Genomic DNA, 23,933 nt, shown 5'->3' with positions numbered 1-23,933 from the left:
GATGTATCATGTCGGGATAGGGTTTTCTGTACTTTCAATCTTCCTTGCGCGCCATCTACAAGACCACCCCACGTAGCTTCTAATACACTACTTCAAAATTATTCTGACTGCTACGGACCTCTCCATTCTATCACATCTTCCTTACTAAGAAATCCGGTTATATAGACTTCTTATATATCCGTACTTTACCTCCAGTATTCCATCCCAAGTAGGTTAGGATTACATAAAAATCTGCTTGATTATATCATGTAAGTATATACAAAGGGAGCAGTGAATATGAAAAGTACAGTAACTGCTTCTCACAGATATTTAGCTAGTAGTTCCATATTATCATAGCCAAAACTTGCAAGTTTCAAGGGTATCTACAAACACAAACATGAGCTTAGTTTCAGGTCAGGATGAAAGCTATCTAGTCTAGAGTAAGGAATACCCACATCTTTGGGTATTTTTATCGATGTCTGGCAAGGTGGAGAGAGTTCCATTGGCTTGAAAATACTGCTATTAATGGAATTGGATGATATATCCAATCTAGGAAGGAAAGGTATCATATTAAGTTAAAAACATACTAAAGTCTTATATCTCCTTAGTATCTTGCATGTCACGGACAATCTGGTAGATCTGCTTAACATAGGCCTGGGTGCGGTCATCGCCCTCCAAGCTGGCGCCCATCTTGTTCATTGCATATGCAATACACATCTTTCGATCTAGGTCCATGATGAGGATAGACCCTCCCCAGCCTTCCCAGTAAGCCACACGCCCATCAGTGACCAAGTCGTAGGAGTTGCCCGAGGTGGGAAGAGCCCAGCCCAGTCCCCAGGACATTCGCTTGCCCATGACCGAATCGACAGCATCGACCTGTGGCTCCAGGATGCGATTGATAGTCTCGGGGGAGAGGAATCGCTTTCCGTCAAGCTGACCTCCGTTGACGACCATGGAGCCGATGCGAGCCATAGCGCGAGCGTTAGAGAAGCCATTGGTACCACCCAGTTCAGTGCGACGCAGCGGCGCACCTGGTCCGTTCACAGCTTGGGGCGGGATGGGGCTCCCCATGGTGGTGCGCATCATAATGCTGGCCGGGTCCAGCCCATCGAGTGAAAGCATCTGCGGCTGCGGTACCATCTCAGCAACACGGGCGGGGTCCCCTTCCTCATCGGCGGGGAGTACACCTAGACGATAGTCGGCCCCCAACGGCTCGGCAATTTCAGACTGGACAAAGGCCCCTAGCGACTGGCCGGTGATGCGGCGCACCAGCTCGCCTACCAGCACGCCTTGTGTGGCCGGGTGATACCCCAGGTGGCTACCGGGCGGGGACCACCACGGTTGCTGCGCTGCCAGCTTGGCCGTTGCTACGGGGGTGTCGCAGATCTCCTCCAGCGTGATGGGCAGCTCCCAAGCCGGCAGGCCCGCCGTGTGGCTCAGGACATGCTTGACAAGGATGGTTTCCTTGCCATTGGCAGCAAATTCGGGCCAATAGCGCGCCACAGGCGCTGAAGGGTCCAGCAGGCCCCTGTCAATCAGCATGTTTGCTGCCAGGTTGGTGATGACTTTGGAGCTGGAGAAAATGCACGTGACGGTGTTAGCAGTCCAGGGCTGCGTGCGCGCAGCGTCGGCATATCCGCCCCAGAGATCGACCACCGTTTCGTTGCCGACGGTCACGCTGAGGCTGAAGCCTAGCTCCTCCCCGGCTTGCAGATTCTCAGTCAGGGTATTGCGGAGAGGCGAGAAGGGAGGGGCGCAGTGGCCCTGAATAAGAGGAGGGAGAGACATCTGCTGTAGTATTGGTAGATAACTTTTCTTCTTGTAGTGTGGATGTGAGATGGGTGGACAACACTTGGATCAAATAAAGTAAAATAAACTGCGAACCGAGGAATGATTACTAGACCAAAGGATTGGTATTGAGACCCTGGGTGAGATTCAATTTCGCGGCCCACTTGTACTTAGCCCCTCTTCCCTGCATCGGAGAGTTGACTGTTAGGTGATACTTATTACTAGTGATTCTTGGGGGTTTGGGGGCGGATACAGAGGGCATACATAGGGTTCGTATTGTTCGTACAGGTGGTATTGAATTGTATTGTATTTTGGCCAGCGGAAGGAACCGCCGCAGAGATCTATTTTAAGTGGTAGATAAATACTATATCATATCACCACCCCACTGCATTAGGTCTATTAGGCTATTAGCATCATATGGTGATTACAAGGTTGCCTGTCCATCTCTCAGTTACTCTCGCTATTCCGGCACAAGCGCCCATCACTGGCGACCTCCCAATCATCACTGCCTACCAGGGCGGTGCCATAGAACACCCCCTCGGGGTCGTATCGGCGTTTAACCTGCTTTAGCGAGGCATAATTGCCCCCAAAGAATTGCGTCTGGAAGTCCTTCTGCCGGAAGTCGCCTTCGTTTAGGTATGCCCCACTGTTGTTCGCCAGACCCGTCACCTGCGTCAGCAGCGGATCGTAATGGTTTGTGATCAGCGTCTCGTTTGCGACGTTGGTGGCATAGCTCTGCGTAAAGTCCCAGTCGGCTGTTAATTCGATCCAGGTAATGGCCTTACGCCAGCCGGGGAAGACCGCGTTGGGTACATCGCTTCCACGCGATACGTCTGTGCCCACGCCAATGATTCGGAATGCCCGGTTGGAGCTGATCTCGCGCAGCGCCGCCGTCAGGGCGCGGTTGGAGTCCGCCGACATTAGCACCTCGCGTGGAATCAGCCGGCCGCCCTGGACCTGTGCATTGGTGTAGGAGCCATCGGGTAAGGGGCCAAAGAAGGTGTCGAAGAAGGTGTAGTAATTATCAAATGAGTTCACCGAAATCGTGTAGTTGACGGCTAGCCGCTGCAGCTGGGCCACAAATGGCTGCATGAAGCCGTTTACCTCGCTCGCGTTGTAGCCCGGGAATGTCGCCGGCATAAGGTACAGGCTGCCGTCCATTATCACATAGGCGGTGGCTGCTCCCTTCGCGATCCACGCAGGCATTGCCGTGTGAAAGGCAGTGACAGCCTCCCAGAAAGCATCGCTGGAGTTGGTCTGTGTCACCGTCACGCTGGCCCCTGTCACGATCCCATCGGCATGGGCTTTGACTGTCATGGAAAGGACCACCGCGTAGGTGCCCCCACCGCCCCCAGAGAGGGCCCAGTAGAGATCAGGGTAGTCAGTTGGCGTGGCGACGACGTGCCGTCCGTCTGCCAGGACCACCTCCCATTCCAGCACCTGGTCCGCGCTCAGTCCGTACAGGGTGGAAAGCATCGAGTGTCCGCCGCCTTGCGTATATCCTCCTGCCAGTCCCACCGTGGAGCACGTTCCACCAACCACACGAAGGCCTGCCTTGTGAGCTGCTGCATAGGCATCAAAACCTTGCACTCCCGCCCCCATCTTCATGGCCTTCCCGGTGTAGCGTGGGTGGTGATAGTCCAGGATAGAAATGTTCTTCATGTGATGAGTCCATAGACCAAGCGAACCTTTACCAGATGATCGACCCAAAAGACTATTGGCATGGAGTTAATGTCCGTCACACATTCAAATCAGAAGGGGAGAACCTACTCATGACCGGTGTTCTTGATGACCAGCCGGATGTTATGCTCGCGAGCAAACGTAACCCCGGCCGCTGCATCAGCGGCACCGCGGACATCGATGGTATAGTCCGGGTAGTTACCCAAAAGGCAGGGACTCGTTTTGGAGGTAAAGGGATCACAACTCTGATTTTGAAAATAAGGATTGCTGAAAGAGGAGGAGGAATTTGCGTGCAGCTCCGGATAGATCCACTCCGCCGCCAAGTACGCGCACTGGGCAGCATCATAATGTGGTTCATGACAAGGCGCCCCCAAAGGAACCGTCGCGCTGAGTCGGCCGCCCACAGTGGTATTCAACTGGTGCCAGTCCGCAGCCGATGGCCATTCGGAGTCGCCCGGGAGGTAGCGACATGTCGAAGACCCCTGAACTAGAGCGGGAATGGCTTGACTGAAGGGCAACAAAGCCAGCCCAGCCGAAGTGGCTAGCCAATGAAGGGAACGGACCATGGCAGTAGGAGGAGGGCTTGGGGGTAGAGGAAGGATGCTTTGACAGAGGTTTGCTTCTCATGACTCTGTATTTATGTGGTTTCAGCGATACTATCAACCCTAGCACCACTACTACTAATTGCCGAGTCCAAGCCGTGTTCCTGCCTCTTGTCAATGACAATCAACCTGGAGCCACTTGACATGTTGACCAATTATTTCGCGGTATATTGAGTACTACTACCATATGACCGGCCACTGCTGACGATACTGATGATACTGATGATACTGACGATACTGACAGTACAAATAATACCAAAAATACCAAAAATACTGACAATACTGACAATACTGGGGATTCTAGCAAGGCTGCAGACCCTGACCCTACTAGCGTATGGGGGCGAAAATGACTTGCAATGTAGGGCGAGTGTCAGCTTGTCGGGGCTACAGGCTCATTTGCGTTGCATAGCCGGGGATCGATCTGGCATGTGTATGAGTCTTACCTCGAAGATAAGGGTCTGGCCTGCATTGCATCCACCTCGTCCGACAATTCAGCCCCCAATACGGCAGTCCCATTCTGCACACAGCCCCCAATGTATGCACATATGGTAACCTCCGACAACGTGCCGTCCCTGTCTAGTCCTCATCATGCATAATCACTCTTGACCACTCACACATCCCCATACACCTCCTATAATATTATGGCCCGATATGGCTCCCTGTCAGAGTTAGAGCTGACTTGGCTATCGTCCAGGCTTCAACCAGCCCCTCCCGCGGTGCAAACGGCCCCCCTCACTCCTGTCCCTCATTTGGTGTACCTTTCTTCACATTTCCCTTCGGGACTTCCTTCCAAGGCTGACCAGGCCGGATATTTGAATCCTCTCGATCCACTGCTTACTGAATATTTGACGTGTCCACCCCACGTTTTTCGTCTTTCTGTCAAGACACACTTGGGACGAGAGACAGAGAAGCAATCATGGCCGCTGCTGCACCTTCCTCATGGACTGATTTCCCCCGGGCAGTCGCCCCCGTGGTAGTTTCGCTTGTTCTCGAGGTGCTGGCTATTCTTGCTGTGGGGCTGCGTTTCTACTCACACCGACTGAAGCGAGTGAGCACCGCGGCTCATGATTTCGCTATTCTGGTCGCCTTGGTAAGTCCCTTGACTAGACTGCATCATATTGCCCAGCAAAGCATACTGACATCCTGTGGCAATCTAGATCTTTTCAACCGGTCTAGTGATCTGTCTCATTCTAGGTACGGGTGGATGCCTATACTCCTATGCTCTCCTCCAGCGCTCGAATCTAACAAGGCAATTTCCCTTCACACAGCCACCGTCTTGGGAGGTCTCGGTCAACATATCACTGAACTGTCTAATCCGACGGTGCAGTTAGTCAGGTTTGCCAAGGTGAGATCCATCAGCAATCCTTCAGCTTGGATCACTGGTTGACCTGTGATGGTCACACCCCAGATCTACCTTGCCATCTCGCCCATCTGGGGAGTTGCCATCAGTGGAGTCAAGATCTCGATCCTCCTACTCTACATCAGCATCTTCCGGCGCAAGACCTTCATCCGATGCTGTTATGCCATGATCGCCTTGCAGGTGATCTGGTGCATTGGCGTGATCCTCGCCTCATTGCTTCTCTGCCAGCCGATTCAGCTGAACTGGGATGCCACGGCAAAGGGCCACTGTGGCAGCAAGGAAGGCGCCTACTTGTCACTGCACATCACCAATCTGATCTTCGATGTCATGGTCGGCCTGCTACCAATTCCAGTCCTATGGACGCTCCAGTTGAAGTTGCGTCGGAAGATCAGTTTATCGTGCATGTTCGCGCTGGGAATCGCGTAAGTCACTTTACTCAGTCTCATGGTTTCCTCTCGCCGTATCTTACGTGGATTAATCATACGTAGGATTTGCATCATCACCATCTGCCGTATCACCCTCATCAATGACTTGATGGGCACAGACTTGACCTACTCAACCACCACGCTGTGCACATTCATGATCCTGGAGACCCTGCTTGGAGCGATCCTTGCATGTCTTCCTACGTTGCGACCGGCAATGGAGAAGTTTTCGACCCTGGCCACTTCCTCTAGCAGCGTGCGCCGACTGCGCGGCGGCAGCACGACGGGTAAGTCGGCTGACCACTCGAGCATCGAACCCAATACAACGACCGCTTCCAGCACCCGTAACTACAAGGACTTCCAGCGTCTCAATGCCAGTATGGACTCTACATCGAAGCTGCACCGGACAACGGTGACGAGCGAACATGGAGACCTACCAGCGGGGAGGACCGATGAAGAGAATATCTACGTGGTCGATACCTGGAACATTGAAATGGGGCGGAAACCATCGCGTAACTGAACCAAGGCTGTGTGCTTTAGTCCGCTGCAGGCCGGCTCGGCTTACGTCCGTCACACTGAATTGTGCCTAGAGGAGGCAGTGATGAGGAGGAGTAAGCCTTACAATAACTAGTTTGATATTACTTTCTGTCTCACGCCGTCCGCCAGTATCTTACCATTAGTATCTTGTATCTGTATTTCAGTACGGTACATAGACGATCTTGTAATCGATAAGCTTACATAATGAATACCCTAATAAGATGGATGGAACTAGTATTTGATTAGGACGACCTGCATTAGTATGGTAACTGGATGTAGGCCATGAACTTATATTATTAGGTTGACCGCATCCAACATTTTCACTTTGCCGGACCTTCAACCACCGACGTGACTCTCCTGCATCTTCGTCTCCTTCCTTTCTCCTACACTCTTCCACATTGTGAAAATCCACAAGATGAACCTTTTGGCACTAGCTGTCACCGGCTGTCTGCTCTATCTTACCGGCTTGGTAGTTTATCGTCTGTGGTGGAGTCCTTTGGCTCCCTTCCCAGGGCCCAAACTGGCTGCGGCCACCGGATGGTATGAGGCTTACTTTGAGTTAATCAAAAAAGGAGGAGGGCAATTCACATTCCACATCCGCGAGCTGCATGACAAGTATGGTAAGTAACCCATGGCCTCGGACTATTCGTCTGCGAGATACTGTGTCCAACTGTTTCTAACTCAATAATATAGGCCCCATTGTGCGCATTAGTCCCACAGAGCTGCACATCCACGATTCAGAGTACTATGAGACCCTTTACACCTCACAACGGGGGCTGGACAAATCGCCGCACGTGCAGAACCGTTTTGGTAGCCCGTTGGCCTCCTTCTCAACGCCGGAGCACAGTCTGCACAAGCGCCGGCGGGCTGCCATCGTTCCTTTCTTCTCCAAGCGGCGCACCTATGAGCAAGCGCCTATGATTCAGTCCCACGTGGACCGCATCACACACCGATTAGCTACCGAGTATGCGGGCACAGATCGGATTGTTTGTACCAACGACCTGTTCAGTAGCTACGGGGCCGACGTAATCATGACCTACGCGTTCAACCGCAGCTACAACTTCCTGTCGCGGCCTGACTTCACCTCAGCGTTCACACGGGCGATTCAGGGGCTGAAGGACTTTGTGCATATTGCGCAGCAGTTCCCCATTATTGGAGCGCTGGCGCAGTCCTTACCACCGTCGGTGGTCGGCCTGATCAATCCCGACATGAAAGCGATCGCACGCTTCAAGGAGGAGATTAGCGAACATGTCCGTCAGGTGCGCGACAACCATATGCGAGGGCGCCATGACCTCAACCAGCGTGGCACCGTCTTTTTTGAGATGCTGCATTCGGCGGAGCTGGCCAACCGCGTCGAGGAGACCTCATTTCCACGCCTGCGCGATGAGGGCGTCGGTATCGTGGGCGCTGGCATTGAAACTACCAAGATGGCCAACTTGGTGACTGTCTACCACATCTTGGCCAACCCACCTATCCTTGCGCGTCTGCAGGCTGAGCTGACGGCCGCCATGCCCGACCCTGCGCAGCCGCTACCCTTGAATGAGCTGGAGCGACTCCCATACCTGTCCGCTTGCATACAGGAAGGCATCCGCCTCTCCTACGGCGTCACGATGCGCTCGCAGCGTATTGCCCGTGATGGACCCATCCAGTACAAAAATTGGACCATCCCACCCCATGTCATGGTTAGCATGGACACCTACCATACCCACAACGATGAAGCTATCTTCCCGGACAGCACTTCCTACAAGCCTGAGCGTTGGCTGGGCAATCCGCGCGGGCCGGATGGCCAGAAGAATTTGTCCCGCTACCTGACGGCGTTTGGCCGCGGCACCCGCATGTGTATTGGGTTCAACCTGGCATACGCGTTGATGACAATCATGCTGGCAGGGCTATTCCGGCGGTTGGACTTCGAGCTGTACGAGACAACGCGACGGGATGTAGACTGCTATAGGGATATGGTGGGAATGGACGTTGCACCAGGCAGCAAGGGGGTGCGATTGCAGGTTAAGGGGGTGAGAGAATAGACTGCTACACAAATATATACATATCTGGATACATATAACTGTCAATCATCAACCAGAACCTCGGCCATGATTGGTCAATCTAAATTGATGCACTTGAAGAATTACACTATATATGCCAGTGCCTATAATGTCAAGCCACCATCAATTTTTCCTTTCACCTTATGTGAACCACTATGGCGGGCAGCTCTGTGGCAGGCTTTTACGTCATGTTGCTACGGTTCGAGTTTTTCCATAAGTAGTCAAGTTTTGTACTGCTCATTTGTGTCAAGTTAGTAGTTCATCATAAAGATAGACTGCAGATATTTCTTTGTTCTGTTGGTATATGTATTTCTTCACAAGATAAACAAGATCGGTATCAACATTCATTCGGCCTGTTCTAAGGATGATAAAAGCAACTGAATACGAACTTTGAATGTCACTGACAGAGTGCTACATAATGACATCAAGAGATAGCAAGTATATCGGTCATAATTTTAGTATTTGCAAATTCAGACTTCCTGCGCAGCTTTATACATGACTATATATATCTCCTATAAGATTCATCTCGTAAGTTACATATCGAAAGTTAGTTGGGTATCATACTATTCAGAATATATACCATCTTCGGTTGCTAATACATGTGGAGGGGCAGTACACTAGCTTTAACGTACCTAAGGATAAGGAAATCATCAATCGTAATTTTTCTTATAGTGTCCCCTGAATGACATTCTCCAAGAACCGGAACATTACCCCCATCAACCCCTCCAAATGCTCCCCCTGCACCACATCCATATGCCCGACACCTTCTTGCAGCCACATCTGTTTGGATTCCCCTTTCATCTTGTCGAAGTAATGTCGTTGGCGCTCCGCCGGACTTAGCTGATCCAGCTCGGGGATCACCCACAGGCATGGCGTTGGAGCCACCATGGTCTCCCATAGAGGGAACGGCTGCCACATGATCAGCTTGTAGTAACTCTGAATAGTCGTGCGATTGACATGTCCCGGGGCCAGCTCGCGGCCGGCGGTGACAAGGCGCCCGTATCGCTCACGGTCGATGCCCGTGCCGAACCCGGCAGGGTTGGTGCCGTCCTTGCGCAGCATGGGGAGATAGAAGGGCTCATTCCCGTGCAATTGGGCAGTGCGATCCTGCATGCACCGCGACAGCACTTGAGGTTGCTTGTCTGGAGGGAGAGTGAAGGCCGTTAGCGGTGCGACGGCGATGACGGCGCGGATGCGCTTGTCCAGCGCCGCGGTGCACAACGCCACGCTGGCTGAGAACGAGATACCCCAGATGAAGATCTCTGCTGGGTCGACCCGTTCATGTGTCGACAGAAAGCTGACGGCGTCGCTGTAGTCAGAGGTCTGCTGGGACGGGTCAATCTCATGGCGCGGGCTGCCGTCGCTGGCACCGGTGTTGCGAGGTGAGTAGAGAAGCACCGTGTAGCCGTGCAGGTGGAAGTAGTGCGCCACGTCCGGGAGGCCTAGCATGCTAGGGAGGGAGTTGAACTTTTGGATAGGCTTAGTTCACGTAGGCAAGGCAGATGGCAGGGCAGATCAGTGCTTACTCCTGGAGTCATGATGATGGCCGGTCCGCGGGTTGGCGCGGGATACAGGCTGCCGCGGAGGGTGACGCCATCCAGCGTGGGAAAGGAAACGGATTCTTCTGGTAGGGTCATTCTGGGCTATTGATTTTGCTCGTTGTGGCAATGGGGAAAGGTGAGGGAGTTATTCTTCTATTTGAGAATGATGGGCGTAGTGTCAGACTCCTTGAGCTCTGTTCCAGGGGAAACAAACGTTGTAAGCAACTAGTAAACTATGGAGCTTTCTAAATAGTTAGTCAGTTCGCGTATTTTTTTTCCCATAGATTATTGAGATATAATGGTATCAGAGGCAGTGTAATATAGCGTGCTATCCAATAGGTCCATTGGGTGAGCCAAGGTACTAGGAGATGCGGGTGAGACCAAGACCAACTGTCAATGGTTGGAGAAGCTAGCACAAGTGTTGTACGGTCGTTATCATCCTCCCGTCTCTTTTTACTCCCTCACTGCGGGTCCCTACCCCGACTAAACAGCAGCAGCCGGCGAGACAGCAACCGCATAAGACATTAGTGACTCTCTATGGAGCAGTGCTTTGATCAACCTGCGGTGGGGGGGTGAGGGCCGTTTTTGAAGGCCGTTTGGGGGCCAGTTGGGGGCCATTTTCTTTTCTCTCTCCTCTTCGAGTTAAGCTGAATGTGAACGAAATAACATGCCATTCAACTCTAGCACATGTGGAGTGTCTCAATGAAAAGGGACACCCGCAGAGGATCAATAGAATGGAGCTGTCAGCACTAAATACTAGTATCTTGGCCCACGGTCCCTTCTGCAACCATGGACCCACAGCTAGGCTATTTGGCAGCGGCTGGGGTGCAGTTTGGGGGCCATTTGTATTTGTCTTTCCTCTTTTGATACGGTGGACTGTAAACCAAGGTTTTCGATCATGCTACTCACTTATTAGTGGTCTACAAACTAGGTCTAGAAGAATCGTACTAATGGGAATGTCAGAGCAATACCCGGTTTCCGTTCAAGAGTATTACACAGTAATAACATTACATTCGTCATTACATTACAGTAAGGATTATCTTGGTATCTTCTCGTCGAATTAATACAACTATATCAAGGCATGTCAAATGTTATATAAAGGGGCAATTGCTATGCCATGCATGCAATATCCATTTCGCGGGAGATGTTTTCAACGTCGGACTTATCCTTTTCTTAATTTCTCATAATGCAGACCACACAGTCTCCACAACAACCACTAGCAGTGGTGGGAATGGCTTGTCGCCTTCCCGGCAATAGCAACTCTCCCACCGCTCTCTGGCGTTTCCTCGAACAAGGCGGCATCGCTAGCACCGAGCCCCCATCCTCTCGCTTCAATCTCCACGGCCATGAGGATGGCACCAAGCGCATCCGCACTATGCGCTCTCCTGGAGGCATGTTCCTAGAGAACATCGACCCCGCTGACATTGATGCTCAGTTCTTTGGTCTCTCACGGGCCGAGGCCACCGCCATGGATCCTCAGCAACGGCAGTTGCTCGAAGTCGTATACGAAGGGCTGGAAAATGCTGGTATCACATTAGAGTCTCTCCGGAATCAGCCCGTGGGCTGCTTCGTGGGCTCGTATGCGTCCGGTAAGCACTATTTCACCGACACCTCTCAAGCGTGGAAGCATCGTAACGTCCGTTATTACATGAGTTGCTGACTCCACTCGTATTCAGACTGGGGTGATATGCAGGGTAGAGACCCGGAGGACCGCGTCCCCAATGCCACGGTTGGTGTTGGGCGTGCCATGCTCAGCAACCGGCTGAGCCATTTTCTGAACATCAAGGGGCCGAGGTGAGTCGTCGCAACCCTGGTCGCACGGTTACGAGCAGGGAGGAAACTGGAAAGCCAAGGAAGGATGTGTACGGGTGTAACTGACCGACTTTCAACGCAGTATGACCATTGATACAGCCTGCTCCGGCAGTTTAGTCAGTCTCGACATTGCCGCTCGATACTTGCAGACCGGCGAGATTGATACTGCCATTGTAGCCGGCTGCAATCTGTACATGAGTCCCGAGCACTGCATCGACATGAGCAATCTGTCAGGTGCCGCCTCGCCCTCGGGCCGGTGCCATACCTTCGACGCCAAAGCCGACGGTTACATCAAGGCTGAAGCAGTCAACATGGTCATTCTCAAGCGCTTACCCGATGCCCTGCGCCAGAACGACCCCATCCGCGCCATTGTGCGGGGATCCGCCACGAACAGTGACGGCTGGACCGCCGGCATCGCTAGTCCCAGCCCCGAGGCGCAGGCCGCCGCGACCAGACAGGCGTACCGGAATGCAGGCATCTCTAACCTCAATGACACAAGTTATGTTGAGTGTCATGGTACGGGCACTCGCGCGGGGGACCCGATTGAAGTCAACAGTGTAGCCTCTGTCTTTTGTGCCACCCGCACGGCAGAGCGGCCCCTACTCATCGGCTCAGTAAGTCTGGCTACAGTATCTGTATTCGACAACGGCTAACCGCTGGTGGTTGCTTAGATCAAAAGTAATGTCGGTCACTCAGAGCCAGCTGCAGGACTCTCTGGGTTAATCAAAACGATAATGAGCCTGGAAAAGGGCTGTATCCCCGGCAACCCTACTTTCGAGACACCCAACCCGGCTAGTAAGTTTGGCGGCGCTCTTTGAAATCAAACCCTTGGTTTTATTCTGGCATTGGAATTTACTGCTTCGGGGTCCAGCTAACATTGAGTTCAGTTAACTTCGAGGCCCTCAAAACTCGTGCCTTTCAGCGAACGATCCAATGGCCAGATGTGCCGTTTCGTCGTGCCAGTGTCAACTCCTATGGATATGGCGGGTCCAATGTCCATGTCATCCTGGATGAGGCTGGTACGTCGGTGCCTCCATCAGAGGTCTCATTCAAATCGTCATACCTGACAGATGACGACGATTTGTTTGCGGATCAGGAGCAGGAAAGCTTCCACCTGCTGGTATTTTCGGCCAACGACGAGGCCTCGCTGAAAGCAACGGTACAGCGCCTGCAGATGCACCTGGTCAGGCCGGAAGTACGAGTCTCATTACCGGACCTCGCCTACACCTTGTCGGAACGGCGGACTCGTCACTTCCACCGCGCATATCTCGTCTCTAATACCCCCACAGTCGATCAGCATGCCCTGATCTACGGTAAGCTACGGTCCAACGTCCCAAAAGTAGGCTTTATCTTCACCGGTCAGGGATCTCAATGGCCGCAGATGGGGAAGGCCCTGGTCGACACGTTCCCGTCTTCCCAACGACTGCTGCGGCAATTGGACGCAGTGCTACAGACACTTCCCCATCCTCCCCAGTGGAGCTTGTATGGTATGTCTAGTTTTCGTGCCTTGCAGAATGGCCCGGCTAGCGGGTCATCCAGAGCCAGGAGTCGCTTTATATGGCCAGACTAACCCTTCCTAGATGAGTTGACGTGTCCCCGATCATCGGATCATGTGCGCCAACCAGAGCTCTCTCAACCACTGGTGACAGCCCTTCAATTGCTGATTATCGATCTTCTCAAAACCTGGTGCGTTCAACCCGCCAGTGTGGTTGGTCACTCGTCCGGCGAGATTGCTGCTGCCGTCGCGGCTGGCTTGCTGGAACCTGAAGACGCAATCCAGATTGCATATTACCGCGGCAAAGCCGCTGTAGATCTGCGGGATAACTCGCGACCGAAGCTGGGGATGATGGCGGCGGGTCTAAGCGATACGAGCCCTCTCCTACAGCAGATTCTCCAGCGTCACTCTGGGGCCGTTGCTCTGGCCTGTATCAACTCTCCGCAAAGCGTGACTCTATCGGGCCACGTTTCAGCTCTTGAGACCGTGTGCCACCAGCTCCATGAGCACGGCCATTTTGCGCGTCTGCTGCAGGTGGACCTGCCGTACCATTCTCCCTTTATGGCTGACATTGCAGCCCACTACAAAAGCTTGCTAGATGCTAGGGAGCCGGATTCGTCGTCTCCAGCTTCGCCGCGGCGCCGCGGTGCTAAGTTTTTTTCATCCGTCACAGGGTGCGAGATGCAGGGTTCCGTGGACAACGCGTATTGGGAAGCGAATATGAGGTTACCAGTGCACTTCAGCGAGGCAGTAGAAGCTATGCTGACCGATGCGGATCCTGTGGATTTCCTCATCGAAGTAGGACCCAGCGGGGCCCTGGCTGGACCCGTCAAGCAGATACTCAAAGCATTGCCATCCAATGGTGCTGGCATTGAATACCACGCCGCCTGCAGACGAAACTCTTTCGAGCCAACTGCATTGTTCGACGTGGCTGGACGGCTTTTCCTGGCTGACGGCCCGATCAATATCAATCAAGTCAATACCACAGCCCGGGCCGAAAGTGCCCGCGACAGCAAACCTGCGGTTCTTGTTGATCTCCCGAACTATATGTGGAACCATGCAACTAAGTACTGGTGGGAAAGCCAGGCCAGCCGGGATTGGCGCTTCCGCCGATACCCAAACCACGATCTGCTCGGTGGCAAGGTCCTAGGGACCCCATGGACGGCCCCGGTGTGGAAGAAGCTACTGCGCCTGCCTGAGCTTACTTGGTTGTTGGACCACCGAATCGGGGGTCAGGTGCTTTTCCCGGCAGCGGGCTACATCGCCATGGCGGTCGAGGCAGCCTTCCAGATGGGTCAATCGCGAGGGTTCATCGACCAAACCTTGCAGGTTCATAACGTGGCGTACCGGCTTCGCAATGTCACCTTCATGAAAGCGATGGTCCTGGAGGAGGGCACTGACCAGCGCATCATGCTCACCCTTACCCCTGAAGACGAACGCGCGGATTCGTGGCACCATTTTACTGTATTAACGCTACATGAGGACGCTACCACGACCCGCCATTGCTCTGGTATGATCATGCTAGAGACTCCTTACGATGAAGGTATGTTTACTCGTTTGTTTCTGAAGTTTTCCCTGTTTACATATACATATACATCTATATCTGATGTTCGACGGTCGCATTTCTAACCCTCTTCTGCCATCCATCTTAGATGCTCCTTGGGAGGCTATTAAGCCATTAGAATACCCCATGCCCGCACAAGCCTGGTACAAGGCCCTCCGGGATGTCGGGTACTCATTTGGCCCTTCGTTCCAGTCACAACTGGAGGTCGAGGCCGTGGCCGGTCAGCGAACCAACCGAGGCTTGGTTTCCTTTTCAGAGCCCCCGTCTTCTTACCCTCAGTCGCCTTACTCAATCCACCCCGTGGCGATCGATGGCTGTCTTCAGTCCGGAGCTGCCTCGCTGTGGCAGGGCATCCGCAGCGCTGTGGGCGGTGCTCTGGTGCCTGCCGTGATAGATGATCTTCTCATCAACGCCCGGGACGTTGCGGCAGTGCCAGTTGCGGTTGCAGCAGCCTCAGCTGAGTTCTCTGGAGTGGGCAGCCCCGAGGAAGCCCACAACTACCATTCACATATACAGGTCTTTGACCCGGCCAGTAAACGGCTACTGCTTAAGGTCACGGGCTTGTGGTACCACAAACTCGACGCTAGCCCCGAGTCCCCTGAAAGGCAGCATACCTTCATGCGTTTGCACTGGAAGCCGCAGATGTCCACCTTGAGCGACGGGCAGATGCGTACCCTGATTCAGGCTCGTCGTTCGCTGCAAAAGCCCAGGCCACAACACGATCCATCATCGCCATCACAAAAGCAGTGGACCCTTATGGAGCTCCTTCTTCACGAGAAGCATTCCCTTCAAGTGGTGGAGTTCAGCACGCTGCCATTTGAGGAAAGTGTCGGGCGGGATATGTTCGACGGCGATCTGTCCCTCGGCGAGGGAAATTGCAAATACCAGTTCATGCCGAAAAATCTGGCTTCGCTGCGTGCCTCGCAGGCTTTGCTGTCGGAAACGTACCCTCAGGCTCAGATGAACATGCTCGATGTGACCAAGCCTGATGTAGATCTGTCCATGCTACCTGACATGCTTGATTTGGCGATCCTTCAGCTGGGGCCCGTCTCTAGCGCTGACTTGACGAATGCGCTGGCTAATGTCAGGCGGGCCATGACACCGACAGCATATCTGTTGGTTTTAGGAACGTCCCTGGTCGATATTACGGAGGAAACGGGCAGCGCGTCAGTCATCAGCGGTGAGGACAGCGATTCTGGCAGCTCGGACTGGTCGATGGTCGGAGGTTCATCGTCCCAGATTCTTGACTTACTGCGTGGCCAAGGCTTCGAGCGAGTGGTTCCCCTTGCACCGGAAATCTTGTCAGAGGACACGGTATTTCTCGCTCAGCTTTCATCGGACAAGACCATTGTCTCCCCTCCGCTTGCGACGACTTCAGAGGTAACAGTACTTCATCTCACCCCGGAGGATAAGCCACTAGTAAAACAGCTGGCCATCGCCGGGAAAGCGCCGAGCGAGCAACGCCTCCCCCTTCCCGCTGCGGCTATCGCGCCCAGCTCAGTCGTTGTGATCGTGGACGAGGTTTATTCGGCGACCCTGAGTGAGGTAACACCCATACAATGGCAGGCAATTCAGCACCTCACTGCGTCGGGCTGTAAGATTTTGTGGGTGACAAGCGGCGCCCAACTAGATGTGACACATCCAGATCGCTCCCTGGCCTACGGCATGTCAAGGGTCATCCGTGCCGAAGACCCCTGCGTGAACTTCACTCTGCTGGATGTCGAATCCGCCGTCAGCACTGGCTCCCTGGAAGCAATCTGCCGGACCATTCTCTCCCTTCAGCAGGGCCATCAGACGCAGGACCACGAATTCGTCGAGCGCGATGGGGTGGTGCACGTCAGCAGGGTCTACCCAGACACACAGATGAACGCAGACGCCGAAAAAGAAGACGCCATCACCACCGCCGCCGCCCTCCCGCCAGCCCAGCAGACCCAGAACCTTCACGAACATCCCTCGTGTGTGCGACTGGTCTGCCGACAACCGGGCAAGCTCCAATCGCTCTGCTTCGCCGAAGTCTCCAGCTCCCCCGTCCCTCTCCCAGATGACTTCATTGAAGTCGAGATGCATGCGGCGGGGCTTAACTTCAAGGATGTGGCGACTTGCTTGGGGATCGTGCCTGAGAATCCTTACCTCTTGGGCCTCGAGGGCGCTGGTGTGATCTGCCGGCTTGGTAAGGGAGTCACCTCGTTTCGCGTCGGACAGCGAGTCCTCGTCAACCGCCGTGGTAGCTTTGGAAACAAGGTCCAATGCCCCGTGCAGGGCGCGCACGCCATCCCAGACAGCATGAGCTTCGAGGAAGCTGCTTCCTTGCCGGTCGTCTACTTGTCCGTGATCCGCGGCCTCTTCGACCTGGCCAACCTCCAGCGCGGCCAGTCTGTGCTTATCCACTCCGCAGCTGGCGGCGTCGGGCAGGCCGCCATTCAGATCTGCCAGGCCATGGGTGCCGACATCTATGCCACAGTGGGTAACGACGCAAAACGCGCAGTGCTGACCCAGCAGTATAACATCCCACCGGAGCGTATATACTCCTCGCGGACGGCGGCCTTTGCGCCGCGCATTTGGGAGGCAACACGCGGCCGTGGCGTGGACGTCATCCTGAATACACTGACCGGCCGACTGCTGGACGAGTCGTGGCGCATTGTCGCGGCCGGCGGGTGTCTCGTCGAGCTTGGCAAGAAGGATATCCTTGGCCGGCGTTCGTTATCCATGGAGCCCTTCAATCGCAACGCCTCCTATCGCGCGTTGGATATGTCGCATGACAGTGTGACGCCACAGATCACGGAGCAGTAAGTCCAACCTCCTTCCCACAGTTAAGGTCATGTTGAAGATCAGCAATCCACTAACCTCACGCTCGGTTATTAGACTCATGACCAAGATGTTTGAGCTGCTTGCTTCTGGCAGTATCAGGCCCATCGAGCCCCGCACTGTCTTCCCCTACCGGGACATCGCCGGGGCCATCCGGTACATGCGAGGAGGCGAACATATAGGAAAGATCATTATCTCGCGGGAGGCGCCGGACAACGATCCCAACGTGCCGGTAAGTACACCAAATCCCATCATTTTTCCTCATCTTTCGATTACGGGTGACCACTGACACCCCAGGAACAGATTGTGCCTGCACCCACGCAGCTTCAGTTACGCGACGATGCCACCTACCTCATCGTGGGAGGGCTCCGCGGCCTATGCGGCAGTCTGGCCGTCTACCTCGCCTGCCACGGAGCCAAGCACCTTGCTGTGATGTCCCGCAGTGGCTTCGAGGATTCACGGTCACGCAGCGTAATCCGCGACCTCATCTCCTTGGGAACTCGCGTCGAGCTGGTGCAGGGCGACGTCTCGTGCCTCAAGGATGTGCGGCGTGCGTTCCGACAAGCCGTGAAACCAGTGAGAGGGATCATTCAGGGTGCAATGGTTTTGAAGGTATGGATATAGCTATTTGCAAGTGACTGAGCCCTTGAACTCACAGCCATTTGCCCCCCTCCCAACCAACGTCCACTATACTAACCCCTGTACTCCATATAGGACAAGATATACACCTCCATGACAGTCGACGGCTTCCGCGACGTCCTCCCCTGCAAAGTTTCCGGCACGTGGAATCTTCACGCGGTCGCCCAGGAGCAGGGCGGCGTTGACCTGGATTTCTTCACTCTCCTTTCCAGCATTTCCGGACTGGTGGGCCAGAAGGGCCAGGCCAACTACGCGGCGGCCGGTGCGTTCCAGGACGCTTTCGCCACGTACCGGCGCGATCGGGGGCTGGCAGCTTGCGCTGTGGACCTGGGCGTTATTGAGGACGTCGGCTACATCAGCGAGCGCCAGGAGATTGCCACCCGGCTGGACATCAACATCTGGACGCCGATCAATGAGGCCCTCTTGCATCGGATTCTGCGGGCGTCGATTCTGGATCAGCATAACGTGCAAGCTAGGGAAAACCCGACAGCCACAGCTCAGATCATCACAGGCATCCCTTTTCCCCAGCCTGAGGGCGCAATGCTGTTGCGCGATGCGCGGTTCGGGGCACTAGCGGCGAAAGAAGGGAGTGCGGCGACGGCGGCGGGGAAGCACGGCGGTTTGTCGCAGGAGATGCAGACGCTGCTCATGCTGCTGCAGACGTCGACAGCGGATCGGTCAGAGCAGCTGGCGGCCACAATCGAGGTGGTCAATCGGCACTTCATGCACAGTTTAGGGCTGGCGGAGCCAATGGAGGCGGCGAAGCCGCTGTCAGTGTACGGACTAGACTCGCTGGCGGCGGTGGACTTTCGGAACTGGCTGCGGCAGGAGCTGAAGGTGGTGGTCAGTACGTTGGAGGTGGTCGGGGCCAAGACACTAAGTGCCTTGTGTGAGAGAATTTTGAGTCGGTTGCTGGAGAATGCGGATGCCACTGTTGGGGAAAGAGGCTGATGGATGGATGTACATTATGTGTGTTGAAAGATAGCAAAGATCTGTATGTATGTAATGTATGTTGTATGTATGTATGTATTCCGTTCGGGGGGCTGTAACTGAGTGTAACCGATAAGTTATGGTTACCCTAGGTGTATATTACACGAATTGCGGGATATATCATGTAAAACGACTAACCACCCACCAGTGATGCGCAGGTCATGACTTTAAGGACTAAAACTAAGTCATTAGTGTAGCTAGTCAAGGGTTTTATTTCTTATTTATGTCCTCAATCCCGTCACTTCTCTCCCCCAAAACATCGCACCTCCTCATCTCTGCTTGCCCACTTTCCTCTCTTCGGGATAAACACCATGGTCCTCAATCTCTTGCGCCGCGTCTGGCCGCAAACCTTCCCTGCCAAACCGACCCTCACTTCAGCCAACCTCCCTCCGCAATCCAATCGCGTGGTGATCATCACCGGCAGCACCGCCGGCATCGGCCTGGAATTGGCGCGCATTCTGTACTCCGCCGGCGCCACTGTCTACATCGCCGCCCGTAATGAACAAAAAGCCCAGGCCACCATCCAAGCCCTCACAGCAGAAGACCCCACTGCTTCCGGCAAACTTATCTTTCTGCCCCTTGATCTCTCAGATCTCACCACAATCGGTCCCTTTGTGACCCAATTTCTAGAGCGTGAATCACGTCTCGACCTTCTCTTCAACAATGCCGGTGTCGCATTGCAGCCCCTGACGCAGCGCACCGCCCAGAACCTCGAGCCGCAGCTCGGTATCAACTGTGCGGCGCCCTACCTCCTCACCACTCTGCTGTCAGATGTCCTCACCCGCACCGCCGCCCATGCACCCCCGGATAGCGTGCGGGTGATCTGGTCGAGCAGCATGATCGTCGAAACCCTGGCGCCGCGCGGCGGCGTGCCCGCCAAGGAACTCGATAACCCTTCGAGCAACGTGTACCGCAACTACGCGATCAGCAAAACGGGCAACTGGTTCCTGGCGGATCGGTTTGCCAAGAAGTTCGCTGCTGCAGCTGGCAAAGACGAAAAGGCTGTGGTTAGCGTAACGGTCAATCCGGCCAACGCGTACACCGGCATTTACGACGATGCGCCCAAGCTGGTGGTGTGGATGTGCAAGCCCATCTTCTACACGGCTCGGGAGGGTGCCAACTCGCTGCTCTGGGCGGGTTGTAGTTCAGAGGTCACGGCTGCGGATAGCGGCAGGTATATTATTCCGTTTGGCCGGTGGCATCCCTGTCCCCGGGGGGATCTGGTTGAGGAAATGAGCAAGGGCGATGAGGGCAATGCGGTAGGATTGGAGAAGTGGTGTGAGCGTGTAACAGCAGATTTCCGGTGATCTTGGCGCTATGATTGATACCCTCAGGTACATCCCGGGAGAAGGTGGATAACCATCCTTATAGGGACTTAATTCCTTACACCTTGGCTTCTTTCTTCTCATTCAATTAATGAATGTTATCTTTTGAATTGACTTTCCGGTTACTGCTGTACTCAGCTCTCATAGTAGTCTGGTAAGTCACTTGATACGACATAGAATGACTGAGGTATCACATCACCAGCACTGGATATATATTTCAGTAGTATTGACCTGCGCTGTAAGCCAGCTGTCCGCCGATCACATCGTCCAAAAACATAGCACCATGAATTCGTATTTATACCCGTGAAAAGCCTTATTATGAGTCAATATAGTTGGAAATACACATACTACTACAATCAGTCGTTACGAAATAGGTGACAGGCCCAAGCTTGCGGCTACTACTTCAATTGGCACAGGGAGAAATCCCTTTGCCTACCTGGTCTTCACTCTAAGGAATATGTAGCATACTACAAAACAATCCTTCACCGAACTAGCCCGGCTAGCTCAATCGGTAGAGCGTGAGACTCTTAATCTCAAGGCTGCGGGTTCGAGCCCCGCGTTGGGCTTTCTTTTTTACCAGAATTTCCCCCTTCATTATCCTGATGATCATATGGATATACTCGGTTAGATATCGCACTACATACAGTCCAGTCTAAGTTGGCCAAGGCGTGCATGCAGTCCAGGAAGCGAGTTTGTTGGTGGTGGGACCCGACAATATCATGTATCATATGTGAGAAGACCGACCCTCTTTGCGCGCCAGCTCATCGTATCCTAATATCGCAGAAATGAATGTTCCATGTGGAGTTGATAGGCATTGATAGCGGTCTGCACATATCATGATTAGCTTTGACTGATGCATAATATCGAATGTATGCTAAATCTTGTTGTCCATTGATAACTCTATCAGTGGCAGGCCCTGATGCGAGAGCGCGACTACAAGTTCAAAATCTCTCCGCCGATCCCGGTTATCCGTTATTATTTTCTTGACCTGATGTCGAGACGGCGAGTCAAACATACTTCCTCGCATCCTTAGCCCACTCTGCTCTTCAACACGCGCTCTCAGTATATAAGGCCTTAACTCCCAGGCACTACACCGAACCCGATCTTCTTTACGAATACTCCCTCACCACCTTAATCTGAACCCGATTCTTTCCGCGCTCCGTCTGCCCTAGGAATTTATCCCGGGTCACCTCGACATTCTCTTCCGTCGTGTTGTGCAGTCTCATCTCGAATCTTCGCAGGAGTGTCCCGAGCACCAAATACAGCCATGCCCAGGCCATACTACTCTCAGTTAGTGTCGGTTTGCACTAGTAGGTATTCTTCGTGTGTCAAACTTACTTCGGAGCCAGACATCCCAAGGTCCCCCTGGAAAATGGGACGAGGTACCGCTCCAACTTTCGTGAGTCTTCTGGCTCCAAGAGCCAACGCTCAGGGATGAACCGCAATGGCTCGGGAAAGATTTTAGGATCACGGAGGATGAAGAAAGCGGTCATGCTCACAGGAACCTGCGCGCTCGTTAGCCCAACATTCGGCTGCTGGAGAAGAGATCTAGACTTACCCCGCGGGGAATTTCATATCCATGGAATTGCAAGATTTCATCCGGTGCGACACGTGGCAGACGTGTGCTGACGACGGGGCCCAATCGAAGTCCCTCCTTCAACACGGCAGTCTGATGCAGGGTTAGTAGCCAGTTCTCTCTGGGGTCCTTGGTCGGAAAAGAGAATCATACGAAATAAGGTAGCTTTTCCGATGCTATAAGCTCTAAATCCATGGAAGCATCTGGCCAAGAAGCACACAGTTCAGCGCGAAGCTTTCCGTGCACCTCTGGGTCCCGCAATATGAAATATAAAGCCATGACCAAGGCCCTTCCTGGCGCATCGGTCCCGGCCAGAAGCAGGAAAATCGCATCATCAGCCAGGCGGGAGAACCTTTTCTCGTCTTCAGGTACCCTATCATTCTCTAGAATCGCAGGATAAACCGGCATAGGCTTCTCACTGCTTCCCTTACCACGTTCCTGTATGGCCTTGCGAACCATGTTTTGAATTTCCTGATACATCCAATTAGCTGTAGGATTCCAAATGCAGACGCGAAACCTTCTTACTCTTTCCTGTGTCAAGGCTTCAACGAAGTCCGCATTCAAGAGTTTTGCCGGCCAAGGGAAGACATGCGCCAGCTTGAAAAGCCAGGGTAAATGTCTTGTTATTTGAACAAACTCAAACGTACAAACCGTCTTCGTTTTGGAAGCCGTACTCAGCTCTGCTTGATCCAGAGTGCGAAAGCCGTTTTGTTTCCCAAACGCATACTGCGATATGGTATCACTCGTAAAACACAGAAATGCGGTATGGAGCTCTAAGCTATAGTTTCCCCTCTGCGCGCGGCGAAAATGGCCACATAAAGCCCGGATGTTGTTCTGAATCAGCGGCTCCACATCCAGAATCGCTTGCCTTTTGAAAAACTGCCCCAACACACTTCGTCGAGCGCGATGCAACGCGTGTCCATTTGTCGAGAATATCGAGGTAGGCCATCCGACGAAAGTAAACCAGCTGTCCTTGTTCCGCTTCCGCGTCACTCCCGCATACAGTGTGTTGTAGTTGTCCGGGTCTTTCACATGTATCTCCCACGGCTTGATGCGCACCACCGGACCATATTTCTGATGCAGGCGCTCGATGTGCCAGACGAATTGACCATCACGAATCACATCATAGTAAAATTCATAGAGTCCCGTCGCAGCAGCCAACCGAGGACCAGGGAACTTAGCCAGGGGGCTGAGGTAGAGTCGATAGAGAACAAGCCCAACAATGAAGATTACCATGAAGGGTGCTAATAAGCATACATATATCCCTATCGTAAGCCCTATGTCCACGATGTCATGCCACTCCAGCGACGGCAACCGCCGGGAGATATCCATGATGTTGGCGACGGGTCTTCCAATCGTTGAATACCTACGGCCTAGTCGAAGGGACGGATACAAGGACAAGAGCTCTTCTGATAATTGCTGTCTATCCCTTGAATAAAGCAATCATCCCTTGAAAATAGCAAATAACCACACCCCCCCTACAAAAAGCGGTGTGATTATCTCAAAGAATGGGCCGTCATCCCGCGGGTGGCGCAGCGGAATTCATTTTGAATTGTGCAAGGGGCCTACTGATGCATGAGGGGTGCTTGATATCTATCTATCCCATCGCCGATCGATGGTTCCCCCGTGCCTCTTGATTCTGAGCCCTATAGCCTGAGGAGGGGCTGGGGGAACTCCTTGGTGCAAATGATTGCAATGATGGCAAAAAAAGACAAGCAAGTGATTGTGTCTCAAGTCAACATTATCTATATTGTATTGATATACTTCCTCTTAATC

At 53.5% G+C, this 23,933-nt stretch overlaps 8 protein-coding genes and 1 non-coding gene across 9 annotated transcripts; 5 read left to right on the top strand and 4 right to left on the bottom strand.

The window, feature by feature from the left end:
• Window positions 1-573: 573 nt before the first annotated feature.
• BO79DRAFT_202814 (serine hydrolase domain-containing protein) lies at window positions 574-1,767 on the bottom strand (the record flags this gene model as incomplete). Its single annotated transcript, XM_025681669.1, has 1 exon — window positions 574-1,767. The coding sequence occupies one exon, from the start codon at window positions 1,765-1,767 to the stop codon at window positions 574-576; it is 1,194 nt and encodes a 397-aa protein (XP_025535157.1).
• Window positions 1,768-2,214: 447 nt separating this feature from the next.
• On the bottom strand, window positions 2,215-4,013 carry BO79DRAFT_290507 (FAD-dependent oxidoreductase; the record flags this gene model as incomplete). The annotated part of the gene is made up of 2 exons (XM_025688897.1): window positions 2,215-3,481; window positions 3,538-4,013. The coding sequence occupies 2 exons, from the start codon at window positions 4,011-4,013 to the stop codon at window positions 2,215-2,217; spliced, it is 1,743 nt and encodes a 580-aa protein (XP_025535156.1).
• An 801-nt stretch (window positions 4,014-4,814) lies between these two features.
• BO79DRAFT_181081 (uncharacterized protein) lies at window positions 4,815-6,438 on the top strand. The gene is made up of 5 exons (XM_025680129.1): window positions 4,815-5,139; window positions 5,207-5,243; window positions 5,318-5,394; window positions 5,458-5,831; window positions 5,898-6,438. The coding sequence occupies exons 1-5, from the start codon at window positions 4,966-4,968 to the stop codon at window positions 6,349-6,351; spliced, it is 1,116 nt and encodes a 371-aa protein (XP_025535155.1). The 5' UTR covers window positions 4,815-4,965; the 3' UTR covers window positions 6,352-6,438.
• Window positions 6,439-6,783: 345 nt separating this feature from the next.
• On the top strand, window positions 6,784-8,418 carry BO79DRAFT_290505 (cytochrome P450; the record flags this gene model as incomplete). Its single annotated transcript, XM_025688896.1, has 2 exons — window positions 6,784-6,988; window positions 7,062-8,418. 2 exons carry the CDS (start codon window positions 6,784-6,786, stop codon window positions 8,390-8,392), a joined length of 1,536 nt encoding a protein of 511 aa, XP_025535154.1. The 3' UTR covers window positions 8,393-8,418.
• Window positions 8,419-9,076: 658 nt separating this feature from the next.
• fma-AT (acetyltransferase fmaC) lies at window positions 9,077-10,072 on the bottom strand (the record flags this gene model as incomplete). Its single annotated transcript, XM_025681668.1, has 2 exons — window positions 9,937-10,072; window positions 9,077-9,877 (listed from the first exon to the last, which is right to left on the bottom strand). Exons 1-2 carry the CDS (start codon window positions 10,045-10,047, stop codon window positions 9,077-9,079), a joined length of 912 nt encoding a protein of 303 aa, XP_025535153.1. The 5' UTR covers window positions 10,048-10,072.
• A 1,065-nt stretch (window positions 10,073-11,137) lies between these two features.
• BO79DRAFT_202801 (putative PKS-like enzyme) lies at window positions 11,138-19,217 on the top strand (the record flags this gene model as incomplete). The annotated part of the gene is made up of 11 exons (XM_025681667.1): window positions 11,138-11,540; window positions 11,628-11,745; window positions 11,846-12,377; window positions 12,435-12,558; window positions 12,651-13,254; window positions 13,627-14,801; window positions 14,911-15,952; window positions 16,001-17,585; window positions 17,650-17,859; window positions 17,931-18,239; window positions 18,342-19,217. The coding sequence occupies 11 exons, from the start codon at window positions 11,138-11,140 to the stop codon at window positions 19,215-19,217; spliced, it is 6,978 nt and encodes a 2,325-aa protein (XP_025535152.1).
• Window positions 19,218-19,510: 293 nt separating this feature from the next.
• On the top strand, window positions 19,511-20,625 carry BO79DRAFT_211371 (steroid dehydrogenase). The gene has a single exon (XM_025683012.1). The coding sequence runs from the start codon at window positions 19,568-19,570 to the stop codon at window positions 20,561-20,563; it is 996 nt and encodes a 331-aa protein (XP_025535151.1). The 5' UTR covers window positions 19,511-19,567; the 3' UTR covers window positions 20,564-20,625.
• A 449-nt stretch (window positions 20,626-21,074) lies between these two features.
• Window positions 21,075-21,147, top strand: BO79DRAFT_t241. Its single transcript has one exon. It is a non-coding gene; the product is annotated as a tRNA-Lys (tRNA).
• Window positions 21,148-21,690: 543 nt separating this feature from the next.
• Window positions 21,691-23,489, bottom strand: BO79DRAFT_240489 (cytochrome P450; the record flags this gene model as incomplete). Its single annotated transcript, XM_025685034.1, has 6 exons — window positions 21,691-21,862; window positions 21,920-22,086; window positions 22,140-22,250; window positions 22,311-22,628; window positions 22,683-23,346; window positions 23,458-23,489. The coding sequence occupies 6 exons, from the start codon at window positions 23,487-23,489 to the stop codon at window positions 21,691-21,693; spliced, it is 1,464 nt and encodes a 487-aa protein (XP_025535150.1).
• Between the last annotated feature and the right edge of the window lie 444 nt (window positions 23,490-23,933).

The sequence above is a fragment of the Aspergillus costaricaensis genome (assembly GCF_003184835.1).
Source record: "Aspergillus costaricaensis CBS 115574 unplaced genomic scaffold BO79scaffold_41, whole genome shotgun sequence".
Lineage (NCBI taxonomy): Eukaryota > Fungi > Ascomycota > Eurotiomycetes > Eurotiales > Aspergillaceae > Aspergillus > Aspergillus costaricensis.
Note: the sequence above shows the minus strand (reverse complement) of the source record. Positions and strands in the feature narration are given on the sequence as shown.